Source organism: Anser cygnoides, chromosome 8, assembly GCF_040182565.1.
Source record: "Anser cygnoides isolate HZ-2024a breed goose chromosome 8, Taihu_goose_T2T_genome, whole genome shotgun sequence".
In the NCBI taxonomy this organism is placed as follows: Eukaryota; Metazoa; Chordata; class Aves; order Anseriformes; family Anatidae; genus Anser; species Anser cygnoides.
Window position 1 is genome coordinate 12,041,137 of NC_089880.1, and position 17,559 is coordinate 12,058,695.

Consider the following 17,559-nt stretch of genomic DNA (forward strand, 5'->3'; position numbering starts at 1 on the left):
AACAGTGTCTACACATTCAGTGGACCCTTCACACAGACAGGTCAACTTTCTGCCTCTACCACAGAAAGACCAAAAGGGAAGTACTTGCAAACAGCTTCTAAAAACAGCGAAATTTTATCCCAGGAGATTGGATCCAATTACAGAAATATCTGATTATTCTTTTTATAAATATCTAATTATTCTTTTAAGAAAAAGTACAGACATGGGCTTCCCTAATGCAAGAGTTTATTTGTTGATTTTCCTTCGTACTGCTTAAGCAAGTTACAAGGCTACTGAAATCACACACAATTAGTAAAGCTGCTTTTGATGAAGGACCATATCTGTATCTGGAGTACCAACATGGCTTTTACTCTAATGAAAGTTCGAACTCAGAAGGAGCAAAGCAGAATAAAACCAAGGTCTGAGATATGCAATAATTTATTCTAGCTTTTAAACAACCTTGCCAAAATCTGCCAACAAGGAAGATTCAGTTAATTCCATTAATAAGCACCAGGCATTGAAATCCTACAACTTTCCACACAGAATAGAATAGAATAGTTCAGCTGGAAGGGACCTAAAAAGATCAAGTCCAACTGCCTGACCACTTCAGGGCTAACCAAAAGTTAAAGCATTAACCATATGCGTCCTGAACACTGACAGGCTTGGGGCATTGCTAGGAAGCCTGCTCCAGTGTTTGCCCACCCTCATGGTAAAGACATTTTTTCCTAATGTCCAGTCTGAGTCTTCCCTGGCACAGCTTTGTGGCATTGCCACGTGTCCTGACGAAAATGTCCCGAGTGGCAAGGTGTTCACATTGCTGTATGTCTGTTCTCATTCTCTGTAAGGAACCAGTGCTATGCAAAAGTTAAGTTCTACAAACACCTCTCAAGGTGGGAGACGACTCTGTGCTCACAGAACAGTAACAGAAGTCTTTAGACATGGATTTTGCACTTACAGAATATCCCTCCACGAGTAAGGAGGAAATAAGAACAAATCACAATACATTCCAAGTTACATTCCAAGTTCAAAATCCATGCAGGTAACATGAGAAAGACATAACCTATTACTGAGCAGCCCTAATAATATACTACAGCATGCTCTGACTCCAAGTGATTTAACCCAGAACATGCTGCCCACCCAGCTCAGATCTAGGCCCCGCTAAGTGAGAAGAACGTATCCACACCAGGGCCTTAGGGCCAGCTGGCTCCCGCTGAGGATACCCACCTGAAAGTATGACAGTCACGTTCAGTGCAATGAACAATCCACAGAACAATCCAACCCTGAATGTAGTCCAGGCTGGTACAGGCTGTGAACAAAGCAATGGTGGAGTTAAGGGGGACTGAACAGGTTTATCAGCAAAATTAGATTCATTTGCAGAGTAAATTTAAAATTAGGGATACAATAATCATCTCTGACTGCACTCTTCCACCCTGAAGTGCAGCACTAAAAAGGCTGCATAATAGTTTTGTCTATCTTGATGCTGTGCCATGTTGAAACAGAGCTTGGGCACCTCAGTGGTTCTCAAAAAATGTTCCAGACCACACAAACACTAAGCATACGTTATTACTAGCACAAATTTCCCTTTATTATTCATTTCATCCCTTCATTACCTTGCCTGCATGCATTAGGAAAAATTATTTCTATATTTTCCAGAACTAAAGCAGATTACGTGACCATGCTCCCCCTTGCAATTTGTGGGGCATGCTCATATCCATGTGTTTTCACTACTTTGTTCCGATGTCGAATCTAATTTGGCACCTCGACAAGTTGCAGAAGAAGCTTAGCTATATAACTTGTTCACCTGAGCTGCTCCCAAAGGTGGAACACGCAGACGTTTCATAGCCTTCTGTCTGTCCCCATCTTCTAACTCATTGGTCACCACTTCCTAAGGAGATAAAGACACACATCACAGAAGGTCATGCTAACAATAAGCACATAATACTGCATTAAAACAAAAAATAAGTCAATTTCCAAGTTACGTTTGAGCCCTGACCCCATGCTCTTCCAGTATACTGTAACAAAGCTTACCATAATACATCCAGTTATTATTATATGATATAAACTAACACTGCATTAGCTTTTCAGAGTGAAAACTTACCAGCTGAAGACAACATACACAAACGTATGTAAGCAATGCCAGAAATCAGTGGCAATTTAAAATCAATTAATAGTTGCCTTGGTGGTGAATACAAGCTATAGGCAGACCTTACGGGAAGCAGTAGTGAAGAACACCACATTGTTTTCTAGTTACAAGAAGAGCAGCATCTTTACCTCTGTTTCGGAGATAAGCTGATTGATTTTCTTGCAGGTGTAGAAGGGTGCCACCTCCACCTCGGCCACCCGCCACTCCGCCCCTCGTGTCGTCTCCAGGTTCTTGTCATGTTTCTTCAAGATCTTGCGGAAGCCTGTGAAGTTCAGGTTCTGCAGACAAGGGGAACAGTTACTGGCCGTTAGCCTCAGTCAGCTCAGAAGAAAGTTACATGGTTACATGCCAGCTCTAGCAAGGAATAAGAAGAATCAAAATTCTTGCATCTATTGTCAGGAAGTTTTTGTATTACCACTTTATTAGAAACGTTACATATCATTTCTAAAGAATAATGCATGGGTACCAGACTGAGTATATCCCATGCACTGCAACTGGTCTCTACACGAGCAGTAATGAGCTCTTAAAAACAGAAAGCTGCAGAAAGAGTATGTTTTGTCCCATCTCCCCCAAAGCAAGGCACGTATTAATTCTTTCAAGGGTTTTTCCCCTTCTGAAAAGACTACGCTACCGATTTCTAGATTCTTCAATCTTTATTTTGGTTTCAAATTAAGTTTGCAGAATAAGCACACTATAAAAGGGAAATCCTACTACAACAGAAAACTTGTGAAAATTTTAAACACTGCAAGTGAAGCCCCAAGAAGTGCATCCCCTGCACAGCACGCTCTCACAGCACATTGCATGACGCCTGCAAAATTATTCTGGGCTTGCAGACACAGGAGACAAGAACACGATGCCGCATTAAAGGGAAAAAAATGATGGTTGATTTCCAAGTTACGTACGAGCCCTGACCCAAGACTCTTGTAATGGGCAGTAACAAAGATAGGCAAAGCTCACCACGCTGCATTAAAAGCAGGCGATTGCTGTGACAAGATGCATTTGAAATCTTGTGTTTCATTGCACAGAAGACATCTCTCGAAAGGCTCTGTGTTTCCTTCGGGCAGCATCAGGAACACAGACAGACCGTGGCAAGAGTCACTTCAAAAAAAAGCTTAGAAAGTAGCTTGGAAAGAAAAACAGAAAATCGCAGAATCCAATACCCCAGGGAGAGGCGCCAACTACTCACTGAAATTATTTTCAATCTAATTTTGCTCAGAGTGATTTAATACCAGACCCCTGCCATATAGGTGGGGAAATGAGGCTAGGGAGATGGGAGCAGGAAGCCAATGCATTAGTGATCTGCATTATTGCAGACAAGAGACTTTAATTACTTTCTATCGGAAAAGCCAGCATCCCACCCCAGGGAGAGCAGATCACTATTTCATAAATTGGAAATGGATAAGATGCAACAAAATGCTGGTTTGGGTCCGAGACTGCTCCACAGCCCGAACTGACATCGTTTTGTGATGACATTAGCAGAGCCCACAACTCCTGCCACCCCAATGGCATGACAAAAACACCGTGGGTTACGATGGCACCGCAGCGATGACACCGAATGAGAACAGCCAAGTGCCATCTACGCAGTCACATGTTTTGCATTTCTTCCTATTCAATACACTTCTATTTGGCAAGGGGCCTTCTCCAGGCCTGACTTCCATTTCTGAAGGTGGCTAATTGAATCTGTTGAAGCGAATTGGCTAATGACATGCTTTGCCATTAAAGGTGAAAAAAACAGTGCAAATAATATTATGCAACATCAAGTAGGATGAAACAGCACACTCAAAATCTTTGCTCGTATACAAGTGCATTGGTTAAATGCACCAGCAAGGCAAACACACAGCAGTTTAGTAAGAGTGAATCAGCCTCCATTATTTGCCCCATGAATGTAATACATTAATTTCTCAAGATTTGTTTGTTCTGAAACACAGTATTTCATTTAAATAGGTAATAGATGAATATATTCTAAAGTTCTAAATTACTGTTAATAAATTACTTTTAATGGAAATTTAATCATAGGTAATTTTAAAAAGTAACAGCTGGCCCAAAGTTATAGTTTCACTTCATGTTTGCTTTGTGTACCTTACGAATCAATGTGTGCAACTTCTGCTCTTGCTTCAGTGCTAGCAGACTGAGGAATTTGCTTCACGTGGATTTTCTTTCCTCAGTAACCCAATGCCAGCCTTCAGCATTTTGTCAAAACCACGGCTGTGTATCTATAACGCCCCTGGTGACTTCACTTGATCCCCTACTTGAAGGCCTCAGCTATGTCATCTTCCCACCAGGTTATTGTTTTCCCTCTCCAAAACTGCAAGGCCTCAAATATTTCTAATTCTTATATTCTAAGCTCAAATGTGATTAAAATGAGTATTCTGGGATTTGGCTTTATGCTTGTTTTAGTACATGTACCCCTTGTTCTCAACTTCAATACCAATCTGAACTAATTTTCTTATTCTCTCTTTGAAGATATGCTGTAGAGAGAAGCTCTGTCCCTTTGGAAACTGAGAATGATCGAGATGGTTTTTACATCAATTTTTAGCATACACACAGTGCTCCTGGACTCACGGTGGGAAAAGGTAAAAATATAAGTGGGAAGGATGCTTTTTTCATCAATGTAGCGTAGGAGAAGATTTTCCAGAGGAATGACCTATGTCATCCTCTATTTAAATTCATCAAGCCTCAAAAGTGATTTTTTTGTAACCAGAAGTAAGAGCTTTTAAAAAGAAATTGAAGAAATCACAGCAGTCAGTGTTGCTTTGTTCCATTCCTGAAAAGCTAAGGATACTCCACCTTTGATCTTGAACTAAAAGCTTTCTCTAACTGCTACAGGGCTTTATTAAGAAACCCACAGATAGCTTCAGCAACTGTAAATCTGTGCCCAGGATTCGTGGAGGGATGTCTGCTCACCCCACGACAACAAGGAGTCATAATGGCTGTAAGAGATGGTCCCAACACTTCCCTGAGAGCTCTCCTTTAGGGCAGCCTGATACTTGTTCTAAGTGCAAGCTGGACAAAGATGTTCCAACCTGGAAACCCGATATTAAAGCAAGGAAATTCCAGTTGAGGTATCTGGCATGAGTAAGCATTGGCAGCATATACACAAGTGCTCAGTGACATGGCATCATTTTTAGGAGAGGTACTAACACTGGGAATTTTGGAAGAATCGAGCTTTGTCCATACTGCAGAGTGGTATTCAAGTATTTCTTACAGCAAATTCAGTTTTGTAAAATTCTCCAGTGTAATATCAATGGTGGTAAAGACCCAAATATAGTTCTAGCAAATTTAAGTTAAAGAATTAAAGTTGAAACATTCTTAATTAACAAGCCAAAACAAATAAACACAATCAGACATTTACAAGCAGAGTGAGTCTAGCAAAAAGCGATCAAAGGTTTCAAATTTTTGGAACAAAATCATTGTCTGCAGTATTTATCGTGCCCTTCCCTGCTAGAAATCCAAGTACAACTAAAGATTTGCTTCCTCATACTTCTTTCCAGGCAAATGAGCTCGTATTCTTCAGAATTAAAAACATTTATTATTTTAAATGGATGTTTTAACAAGAAATTCTGATATAAAAGGTCAGAGTTACTACCATGGTAACTCCAAGAGGAAACAGTATGCTAGCATTTCAAGTTCCACTACAAATATTAGACAAGAGAGCTTCTTCCCCAACTTCCCAGCCCTGGCCCCGCACAGAACAACGCACTGCAGAAGGAGGTGGCCCCGGTGTGACTGCAGTGACTTCATGTTGTGACCAGGCTCGTGCCAAGGGTGCTAGGCTTGGACAGCCCAGAAAAGGATGAGAATCAAAGGTCCTTCTGCAGGTCAGCTTAGCATTTCCAGCTCAACAAAACACAACAAGGACTATGTTGTTGGCTGCTAGGGATTTATCCTTTCTTTGAAATTGTCTAGGGACCCCAGAGCCAAAATGAAATTTAAAACTGACTTGAATGAGGCGAGTGAAAGCAACGCAAGCACACAGACACATTCACACAGGGCTTTTTCAAAGCACCTCCCCTGGTGGGTACCTGATAGTTCTGCAGTAAGATGAGGCTGAGGTAGAGCTCGCTGAAGGCCAATTTCAGGTCTTTGATATTCCTATGCTGGACACGCTCTTCGTGGGACAGGTGAAAGACCGGCTTTCTGCGCCGCTGCAGCGTGGAAGCCCCGCTGGCTTCTTTCTGTGCGTCCAAAGTTGACTGTAACTCCGTCCGAAGAGTAGTGAACCTGCGCTGAGCTTCTGCAAGCTTTTCTGTTAGCACAGGAAGGAAGAGTCAGGTGGGTGGTAGCACCTTGCCTACCAAGCCTGTGAACAGCACTACACCTTATCCACAAATAATATGCCTGAAGGTAAAAATCACTCCATAGAATAACCTATTGCATGGCCTTACCCACTAAGCATTAAATCCAGCAGCTCTGCATATTTCTTTTTTATGAAGTTCCTTCTCATTAAAGATTTTAGTGCACTCTTATGTATACCATACACTCTCTGGAAAAATAAAAAAGCCTTCACGTGAGACAGGTCTTAATTAATACAGTTAAAATCAAGGGGCTATCCCTGCAGTACAGGCTGAAGCAGCAATGGCCGTGAACTCCAATCCCTTCACCACTGTATGATGCTCACTCCTGGGCTGTCTGGACACCCGTTACTGATACCCAACCCAGGCAGCTGTTGCACACAGGATCTGTGCAGCCACCCCGTAAAGCAGAGGCCATAAAGCAGTGCATCTCGGCCCCACAAAGGACATTTTAGAATCTGCTCACTCGTTACCAACCATGTGGTTGCTATCATTTTATATGACAGCAAAGGAATTGAAGAAGAAACACACTTCACGTGTATCGCTGGATTTTGGAGAGCAATGCAAGCCTTCTGGCAAGCTCCCAGTGACAAGCACTGCTTCTGCTTTGATCAGCAGCTACAACACCGCCAGCATCTGTCCACAACCTGCAGTAATCATTTATCCCTCTTTCCCTCAATTTTGGATCACACTGGTTAGAAGCCCCGTCTCATTAGTTAGTGATTAAAGGGCCAGCTAAGCTGAGTTTAACGACCCTCTGAATGTGCTTTCATGACGAGGAAGTCCTCTCCTTCATCTCAAGTACGAAAAAGGGATTCCTTTAAACATGCTGCTTTACCTACCTTCAGAAAATAATCGTTTGTGCTCGACAATCTTTTTATGTTACAACCAGCACAGCTGACATCATTTGTGGTGAATCACAGAGTGGGTTTGGGTTGGAAGGGACCTTGAAGCCCACCCAGTTCCAGCCCCCTGCCATGGGCCGGGACACCTCCCACCTGCCCGAAGCCCCATCCAGCCTGCCCTTGAACGCTCCTTTCTTTGTGTTCCTTACAACTGGTTCCTTCCAGGCTTTGTTCCCTCGGCAGCCTCAGCACCAGCCGTGGTGTGTGCTGATGAGCACCATACCAAAGCAGGCGCTGGCCACGAAGACGCCGAGCAGCTTCGCAGGGCAGGAGCAGAGCGCTGGGAGCTGGAGCCAGCTGCACCGACCCGGCCAGAGCCCAAAGCTCTGCCTGGCAGGCTCCTGCTTGCCAATTCAATTCCCTACATTAGCAGCTCATAGAACAACTTCATAGCAATTCTCGATTCCTCCTCCCCGTACAAGGTAATATCCATCCTGCAGAAGCAAAAAGCCCTTCTGAACAGAAAAGGGAGATCAGTATAGGAAAATCAGGTATGGAAGAGCCTGAAAGTCTCCATAACTTTATTGATCGTAAACTCAGTAAGAGGTTTTAAAAGCACAGGAAAGGAGGACTCCTTTCTGACAACTTCCACAGCTGCAAGGGCTCCACTGGATGGAGACAACATAGCCCACAGTGTGATGTGTCTGTCCACAGCCACACAATATTTAACACACATGAGGTCAGGTTGCCAAAAAACCACTCCCTCCCCCCTTCAGGAACTCTCTTTGGAAGAGGTAAGAGATATCTGCTAGAGGATCTGTTAGAATCAAAAGCCTTCATATAAATAGCACAAGTTCACTCTCTGTATATTCAAAATGTTATATTAAACCACCTGTGACACACTGAGATTTCCTTTGGATCAAATTATTAAATATGCAAGGGTTCAAACGTACATCTTTCAACTGAAAGCACATGTTCCACTGTCCCTATGTCCAGAAAATTCTTAAAATACAAGAGTCTAATAACATGGTATTAAAAAAGAAAAAAAAGATAATGTTTTGAAATAGTGAGAAAACTACTGCAATTTTCCTATCTGTTTGCAAACCAGCATCCATTAAATAGCATCATCTCCAATATAAACACTCTTAATCATCCAAAAATGTGGCTTGGAAGAACTACTGCAAGTCTTTTAATTCAACCTCCTACTCAAAGCTGGCCCAATATTAGAGCTAAATCAGGTTGCTGCTGAAAAGAGTCACGTCCTGCCTTCCAGACGGCCCTCTCCATCGTTACGGGCGGCCCACGGTTCCCTGAGGATGGGTTTTTAAAGAGAACTGAAGCAGTCTGGTAATGACCTGCCGCTCCTGGAGGATGGCAGCCCTGCCCCATCTCCTGCGCTGTTATCCAGCTGCCAGTTATCCAGCCCGCAAATCAGTTCATCTCGTTACGGAATGATTTTATTATCGAGTCACTGCAGATGCAAAAATAAGAAACAATGTGTGCTGGTATTCTTAAAACCTCCCAGGGAGTTGCCCAGGGAAACCACAACGCAGAGTAGAAATGAATTTCTCAATTTGCAATGTATTCCAAACTATTTGAAAGGACATTCACTGCTATCACTAATTGAGCACTCTGAAAAGTGACTTTAAAAAAAAAAAAAAAGGATGCCATCAAAAGAGTTAGAAAAAAAGCGGCAAACACTTAGAAACTGGAACCACTCTTGTTTTGCAGCACTCTGCACGACCTGATGACCACAGAGTGCACAGCTCAAGTGTAATCTCAAGGCAAAGACTAAGGAAAAATCCAAAATCAACAGAGGCGGACTTCAACAAGAAGACTTGCAATAAAAATGCAGCTTTCCCCCCCGCAAGTATTCCTACATCCTGATCAAAGAATACTGAAGAGTTACGACCTTGTCCATGCAATTCCCTGATGCTTTTGACTATTTTCCAAGCTTAAAGATAAGGATCATGAAAAAAACGTAACATCAAGCTGCTCCCCAAGTTCCAGTTTGGAAAAATGGTCATCTGCATGGTCATAGCTGTGCTCAAAAACTGTTCCAACAGACAATCTAATAGCCCATACCTGCTCACAGCTGCTCTGCGCATTTTAGGCACGCGCTCTTAGACCTCCTTCTTTTCTCTACTTGTATGTATCCCATTCAATATTCTCTTTACCAAGTTAAAGCCACAGTTTCCTACCAATGACAAAAGCAGCTCCCAAGTTAACACAAAAATGTTACTAACTGAACAGCAGCACAAGCAGAATCTGATTATACTAACTTAAACTATAACAAACTTCCTCTCTAGAGAATCCCAAACAAACTAAAACCGGCCACAAAAGAAATCTTAGCTCTTGAACAGGCACTCCTCTGCTGGAACTATCTGAAAATGTTACTACTAGTTTTTTTTTTCTCTTTCAAGTGTGTGTAAGTTTACTTGAGAGCAGTCCAAATAATCACAAACTGTTTATCAAATCAGATTTATTTAATGGCAGTTTTCCTTCCTACAAAGCCAGAATAATGGCCTGGGGAATTCAGGCTACATTTGATGCGAGCCGACAATGTTTGAGCACAGAGTGAATGGCACAGGCATCCTGCAGCAGGCAGCGCTCATTGAGGAGCCCTCAGGACAGGAAAAGGAGACAAGGAAATAAAACAGAGATCAGCAGAAGGATTAGCTTTCATGCAAGTGGACAATATTTATTGTTGTAAAGACAAATGTATAATAAACCATATAATAAGCCTATAATAAATAGCATGAACCAGGCCATAATGCAAGCCACCGCCTGCCTGGAGTTACAACAGGGTCTGACTTGACATATTTCAGACACAAGCAAAGTAAGAAATGTTCCTTCGGTGGTTCCTCGGTGTAGTTTAATGTTAGTAAGCCTAATAAAGGATTTCCATACTGTTAAGGTCACATTGCTCTTTTGCAAATGAAAGACTCATTTAATTCTTATCACAAGCGATTTTCAAATTGCATGTGTTCTCTCCTGTAAGTTTTTGAAATGACAGCAAATTGAAAAAACCTTACTTGTATTATGAGTGGCGTTTTATACAATGAGGGAATGGGTGTGTATATGTGGGTGTGTATGTGCTAACAGGTCTTCATTAGCGAAAATTATCACCTGCATTGTGCATATGAATTGAAGAACTTCATGCACAGAGTTGCAAAAGATCTCAAGGTGAAACAAAATTGAGAACTGTTCTGAGTGTAGTTAGGTATAGATGAACTGTATGCAGAAAAATGCCTATGGGCTAAAGTGTACAGCAGGCCCAACAAAGCATACTGCTTCTGCCTACAGATCTCCCCTTACCCTTTTCCTTGCACCCACTATGGCTAGAGCAAAATAGCACTGCCACAGAGCCAGGAGAGCTGGCATAGCCAGCCCAAGAGAGATTCGCTTCCCTACATGGAAGCCGAACAGAGGCAAGTTGCAGTGTACCCTTACTGCATCTATTGTGCTTTCAGCTATTCTCATCTTCACCACCCAGACTCTGCTAGCAACAAAGTCATCGCCTGATAGTTATTAAAATACTTTTGCACACTTCAACTTTGTCTTTGTTACCAGACTGAAATCAAAAATAGAAAAAGGCTACTATGGAGTGCTGCAAAAGCCTGTTTATTGCAAGAGGCTAATAAATCAAGAACACATTAAGAGAAAGTATGGCAGCAGTCAGTACATCCCTGTATCCATATTTAAACTGTTTTCCAGCTGAAAACCCATTTTAAACCTTACCAAAAGAGGCCAAAAACCAGCTCAAATGTAACGGTGGGTGAAACTAGGACACACTATTACAAAGCCTTTTGTAGCAATATTACAGGGCAAATTTCTGATTATTCCATTCTGAAGTTTGTTTTCAAAACGCAGGGTGGGAAAGCAAACTTTCTCAGGGAAAACAAACAGCACTTTGAAATATGAACCCTAGGAACCCCTACTCTAACCACCCTTACATTTTTACTCAAATTAAGTGAACAGGATTGTATATATAGCCAGTGACAAATTGCTACTGGCTGATCCAATATGAAAAGTTGCAAGAGTAAGAGTTAAGTGCCTAAAAACCTATTGAACACATCAAGACAGACAAGTGACCATACATCAGCAAGTCCAGGATATCTCGTCCAGCAAAAGCTCTGAAAACACCATTTAGGGAGCTTTGCACTTATGCCTAAAACAAGCACAGTAGACTGCCACCATGGGTAAGCTGAGAAACTGTGCCCTATATGTAAGCTGCCACTTAAATTTAAGAGCATCTTCAAAATTCAGCAGGATGCTATTACAAAGCAATGAAATTGCCTGCCCTTCATTCTTCCTCCATTCAAAAACTATGGTTTTAGTTCCACATCTGTGATTAAACCAGAGCAGTCTCCCATATAAACGTGCCCTGTAATTACCTGATGGTAGACCTTCGTGAACACTGTGGCTATTCTGAAAGTCTGGGAGCTTCAGACTCCTTTTGTGTTGCTGTATTTTCCACAAATATACACAAATAAGCACTTTACCTGAATAGAAAATGTTGATTTTGGCAAGTTCTTTCTCGCAGGTTTGGAAGAACTTCTCTTCAAACGTGGCAAAACACCTTTTCACTGTGTCTTCATCTGTGTCTATAAAAGAAAACAGAAAAAGATGTTGAAACAGAAGAATATAGGAACAATTTTCTAAATGGCTGCCATTTGCCAATTGGAAATATTTCTTCAGAGTAAATCCACCTTCTTTGTCATGTGGAGAAAGAAGAACAATCAAGTCCAAAGGCCTCTGAGGGAACATGCATTTGACCGTAAAAGGAATTGCCCCAAGACAGAGAGGAAAAACCCCACACAAGCAGTAGCTGAACCTTGACCAAAGTTCCCATCATCTTTTTACACCCTTCAAGTGCTATTGCAGATCCTGCACACTTCATTTCCACTTCCTAACCCAGCTTGTGTGTGACTGCACTTGTAGGGCCACCCTGGACGAAGGCTGTTCTTCACACCTACCATCTCACCTACCGTTACAAGGTCCCACACTGGTGGAAAGGGGGGGACCATGTCCCGTCCCCACGTGCACCCACAGCACGCAGCCGCTGTGGGGTGGTCCCCTTCCTCCTTCCTCCCCCCCCCCCAGCATCCCACCGTGAGCCAGATCAGGGAAAGATCTTCCATGAAAAACAAAAGCAGATTAAGTAGCGGCATAACTGCCCCTGACACGTTACCGTTGCTTCACATCAGTGCTAAATTATCATATTTAACCACCCAGAAATTGTTCTGCTCTCCAGTCTCGGGCACTGGCAAGCTCACCAATACACTTGAGAGCAAACCTCTTTAACAAAGGTTGGGTCTTATGGTGGAGTTTTGTTTTTCTTCCCTGGGTTTACCACAACAGAAAGCCAAGCTGAGCCCAACTGGTGCTGTGCACCCACACCGCATCCTTTGTAGCCTTGTCCGTTGCTGTCCCCGAGCTACTCCAGTGCTCCTGTTGCAGCCTGCTCTGGGCTGGGGCTTGTACCCGGTTCCCCAACCCACCACAGACACAGATGTAGCTCTTTAAGAACAAAGCTGGCCATGAAAACTATTCAGGCCAGATTAGCAAACAATTTTATTTAAAAGAAAAGTGCCAAACTTAACTGAAGGCTTCATTTGACCTTCTTGGTGGACTCACAGGCTTCAGCCACCATTCTCGTCACTATAACCTTTTTAACTCTTTGCTACCACTATTTCTCCTCTTTCATACGTAATTTTGAATAGTCTCTCCTCAGCAAATGGTTCAGATTTTGCCAAATGTCTCAGCCCTATTCCTCTTTTTGGTGCTACTTCATTGCACAGCAACCTTTCTTCACATCAAGCTTGGAGACTTTCACTTCCAGAGAGACATTGCTCTGGCACTCCACACAAACCAAGCCAAGACTTTGCTTTCTCTTGGAGCCCTAATTTCAGAGAAGCGATCGGCAGTGCTCAACACCATACCTCTGTGCCAGACTTTCAGACTTCAGCATAAGCAAAGAGGCAGGCTGTAATAAAAAAAGCCACTTCAAGACCTTGCTTAAACCTTTCATGTTTTGTATTACCAGGAATCGACGACAGAACAGCTCCTTCCTCAGCTCAGCCTCTGGGCTTTCAAATACGAACGCATCACCGCAACAAACTAAAATCTGCCTGGCAAGTAGATGAGAAGTCCTGTGTGGAAACCACATTTGTCCTTCCTGAAAAATAAATACTTTATCTCATATGCAAAGTGGGCCTAAACTGTGGTGACCACAATCAGATCCTCACTTCTCCCCAGCTGTTTCGGGGCTGTTTTAATTCTTTTGGAAGAACTATGCACAATTCTGTAATTAAAGTCAAATTTGGCAATTAAAGCAGCAATTCAGCCGCTTTGTTATTATAAGGAATACAGTGAAACATCTCCAGAAGTCCAGAACGTCAAAGACAATGAGTAAAAATTAAGGAACCCACACTGTAATTGCACATTTTAGCACTGTCATACTCAAATACCCAAGTGTTCCTAATACTGAAATACAGCAGATTCTTCATACCTGCCATAGTTTCCCGAATTCTCATGCAGTCTTACAGACTAAAAAAAGGTAGTGTTATTACAAAGAGAAAAAATTAAGTTACTTAAATGGTCTTGAAAAGGTCAAGAAATAGATTTTGAACTGCATGTTTTTAAAATGAGACAAAAAGAGTGTCTACAAAAAAAATATCAGTCACTGGCAAACAAACATTCTGGACTGTCACAACCAAAAAATCTTTTTCTCTTAGCATTAATTTGTAAGCAAAACAACCTCAAAGTAGTATTAATCAAGACAATATTTAAATATGAACTTTTAACAGTTGAAATTTCCTGGTTTTTTAATGCTTGTGGCAGTGTTATTAAACACCATAAACCTACATATACTACATTAACACTTCAAAGGGTTTGGACAGCAAGAGCAAGTAACACCACACAAGACTGTGGGTGCAATGCTAGATAAAGTCTTTCTTGTTCTAGACTTTGACAATGCTTATTTCAACCCCAAAAGAGCAAAACAGAGAAAACGCCGTCCTGCACAGACGAGCAGTGTTTACAACTCCACCATCCAAACAAGAGCTTGCAGAAAAGAACTGCGAGAGCCCCAGAGGCTGGTCCAAACTCCAGGATTTGGCTCCTGGGGACTGATCCTTGCAGATCCGTGGCTCCTCCCAGGGCCCAGGACTCCCTCCCTTGCACAGACAGGCCCCAAAATGAGAGGGCTGCGGCTCCTCTTTGCTGAGCAGAAGCCGCTGTGGCCCTGAGGCGTTATTACCCATCTCGGCCCATGGCAGAGCTCGCAGAGCCACACAGGCGCGTGCCTCGACTGCTAGGCCCCACTTGCTGCCCAGACACAAATCCCCCTTTGCGGGTAGCCTGAAGCACCAGAAGGACACAAAACAGCTCTGCTTGCTTTGGGGCTGGTAATTTCTAAGGGCAGAGCCACAGCGGTTGCAACACCGCACCCCGGGGCCCTGCCAGCAAGGCCGACCTGGACTTGCCTGCAGAGCCCTAGCCCTTGACCCAGCAGCTGCTAGAAATTATGGTGCTGTACTTAATATGCAGAGTTTTAGCTCACTGGCTGCCTGAAGCTTTTCAAATGACGGGAATCAGAGTATCAAAACGGAGCTGACTTAAGGAAGGACCACAGATATTTCTACTCAATCAAGCAACGCCTATTTAGGCAACAGGAAGCTCAAAGCAACGCAGTGTTAAACTAACATATTGCCAAATAAATGAATACCTTGTTTGCTACGTTACCATTAATTAAGGAAATGATAAGTAAGTCTGTAGAATTGTTTCACTGTATCTGAAGTTTAGAAGAGGACAAAGTGCTTTAAAACAAACAAGCCACTATTGAAAGACCTTCCAAAAACCTTGAGATTAGGAATTCAGGTCTCTATTTAGACCTCAAAACATTGCTGACTCAGAGGAAAGCAAGGTTCTGTATAAACTATTCAAAAACCTTATCCAAACACCTTCTTATAAAAGATATTTTGCAGGCCATGGTGGATGCCAGCTTTCAAAAAATCAGGGTTTTCTGTGAAAAGGTTTCCCTTTGGTTCCATTCCCACTGCAGTTCAGCGATTTAGCTGCAATAATAGGCAAGTGCTGCCAAGGCTATTGCCTTTATTTATTTTTTTCCCCCCAAGGCTAGGACAGGACAACATTTTCTGCCATGAGAAAATGATGGTGCCAGAAACCTGGCCTTGGATTCAGAAGCTCCATGACAACAGAAGCTGTTGCTAAAAGGCATCGAGCTATCGCTGCCAAGAAGGACCAGTGGTAACCTTCCTTTTGTTCCTTTTCTATAGCCCTAATAGTCCATTTACCCTAAAATCCACGATGTTGCCAAGGATCCACGATGAACAAGGCTGCCAAGAAGATAGCCCGATCGATATTGCAGCTTCCTGACCTCATCTTCCTATGCAACTGCCTGCTGTGAATAGAAGACAGCACAGTGAGCCTGAAAGCCTCTTGTTCTTCCTTGCAAAGCCAAGTGGTAAGCCGGAGCAGTCCGGACGTATTCCCCTGTCTCCACACTTTCTAGCTTGCGCAGAGTTCAGATGCTGGCACACCTAAAATAGAACCTGAATTGAAAAATTAACATGCAAGTGGCATTCCCGAGCTGGCCCATGGACTCATTTCTCAGCGAATGTGAACTGTACATCCAATTTCTTGTTTTCTGCAGCTGTAGGATATAAACAAGTGATCAGCATCCTGCTCAGCTTACTCACTTCTACATAAGAAAACAGACGGTAAAGGTTTGCTTTGTTAGAACAGTGCCCTCTGAAAGGGCATCATTAACAAAAAATCCTTCAGTCTTTATCATACTGAATTTTAAGGGGCAACTAATTAAAAAAGATTAATTAGCTTTGTTATGGGAGCAGCACTGGTGCAATTCTCTGAATCACCTTCTGTTTGCCACAAAATAGTTTTATCTGAGTAAGCCTATTTCAACACTTCAGCTGGAGAGGAGGCAATTTTATTTATTTTTCTTTAGGAGGACTCTGCGGTCTATTCAGTATAAAAAAGTCAGACTAAATGCCAGCATTAAACACATTAAATCTTACTGGACTGGTGACCACAAGTTTAATATCACCACTGTTTTTTTGACTATGCTAAACTTTTAATGTTTTCCATACCCTGTTCTTGGCCGCTTGCTAACAAAAAACCCTGTGCATTGGGCTCGACTAGGACAGCAACAGTGAGACTGTGGCTCTGAAAAATTAGCAAAGTTAGCAGGATTTCAATTTAAAAGGAAGTTTTCTTGTGCCTAGGTCCAGGAAGACAGCAACTGCTTATACTTCTAGGCTTTGTGGCATGCTAGGGAAAAGGAAAAAAAAGAAAGGGAGAACAAAAAGAAAAAAAGGCAGCTTTTACCCACTACTCAAAATTCTAAGAAAAAAAGTCACTAAAGAAGAAACACATCTGCTTCCAAACCCCTCATCAGCTCCTTCTCTCTACTCAACCATCACCATTTCCTAACATCCTTGACGATTCTACAGCACCAGGACTGTAGTTTCCTAACCTTTTACATGGTACAGTGAAAAGTTTTACAGCTAAAAATCCAACTGTTTAGCTCAAATGCAAGAATGATGATCATCTATACATCCTTAATGTGTCGTCCTCATGTTTACTGGGGGATTTTTCCACAAGGCAACTCCCTCCTCAGTGCAGAAAGCTACACTCACATCAGCTGCAAACAGTATCACTCACTCACAGCTTCTAATAAATGAATTACTCACCATACATTTTCATGCCCAATCTTGTGGCAAATAAAATTCTGCATGAGAATGCTTTTAAGTGCTCAAAGCATAGATATAGAAATCTCTTCTTGCTATAGGAAGAGAGGAAGCAGACTCTGCTCCCCCTGTACTGCATGGAAGGAACGTTTGCTTTCATGCTGTTTTACCTTCACTTCTGAGCTGCAAACTCCACACTCATGTGTAATGATGTGCACCTCTCTCAGAATTTATTCCATCCACAAAAAGTGGACCTTGAAATAAAATATTATGAAATCAGCAAGGAAGAGGCTTCATTCATTAGTTAACACTAAAAAAAAACCACCAAAAATAATAAGAAGTATAGCAGACTATACCTGCTTTTCAAAACCGTCATGGATGAGCTGGTCAGCTCGCCACTTAATGACTGCTCTAGCCCAAATTAGATTTGGTTATTAAATTATTTCCCTAAATCTAGTAATAAGAAATGACCAGTCAGGTAGCAAATGAGGTTGGTGCTGTCCGCACAGGCAGTGTTTATGTGCAGGCAGGGGAAGGAGGAGGGAAGAGCTGCTGCAGGTCAACAG

General features: G+C 42.4%; 1 protein-coding gene across 1 annotated transcript in view; it reads right to left on the minus strand.

Moving 5' to 3' along the window:
- The window catches only part of XPR1 (xenotropic and polytropic retrovirus receptor 1), a 103,936-nt gene that overhangs the window by 28,879 nt on the left and 57,498 nt on the right, over window positions 1-17,559 (minus strand). The window contains exons 3-7 of the mRNA XM_048054236.2: window positions 11,765-11,866; window positions 6,145-6,368; window positions 2,251-2,400; window positions 1,781-1,864; window positions 1,204-1,285 (exon numbers count right to left, since the gene is read on the minus strand). Coding sequence (XP_047910193.1) covers window positions 1,204-1,285; window positions 1,781-1,864; window positions 2,251-2,400; window positions 6,145-6,368; window positions 11,765-11,866 — 642 coding nt within the window. The remainder of the gene's footprint in view (window positions 1-1,203; window positions 1,286-1,780; window positions 1,865-2,250; window positions 2,401-6,144; window positions 6,369-11,764; window positions 11,867-17,559) is intronic.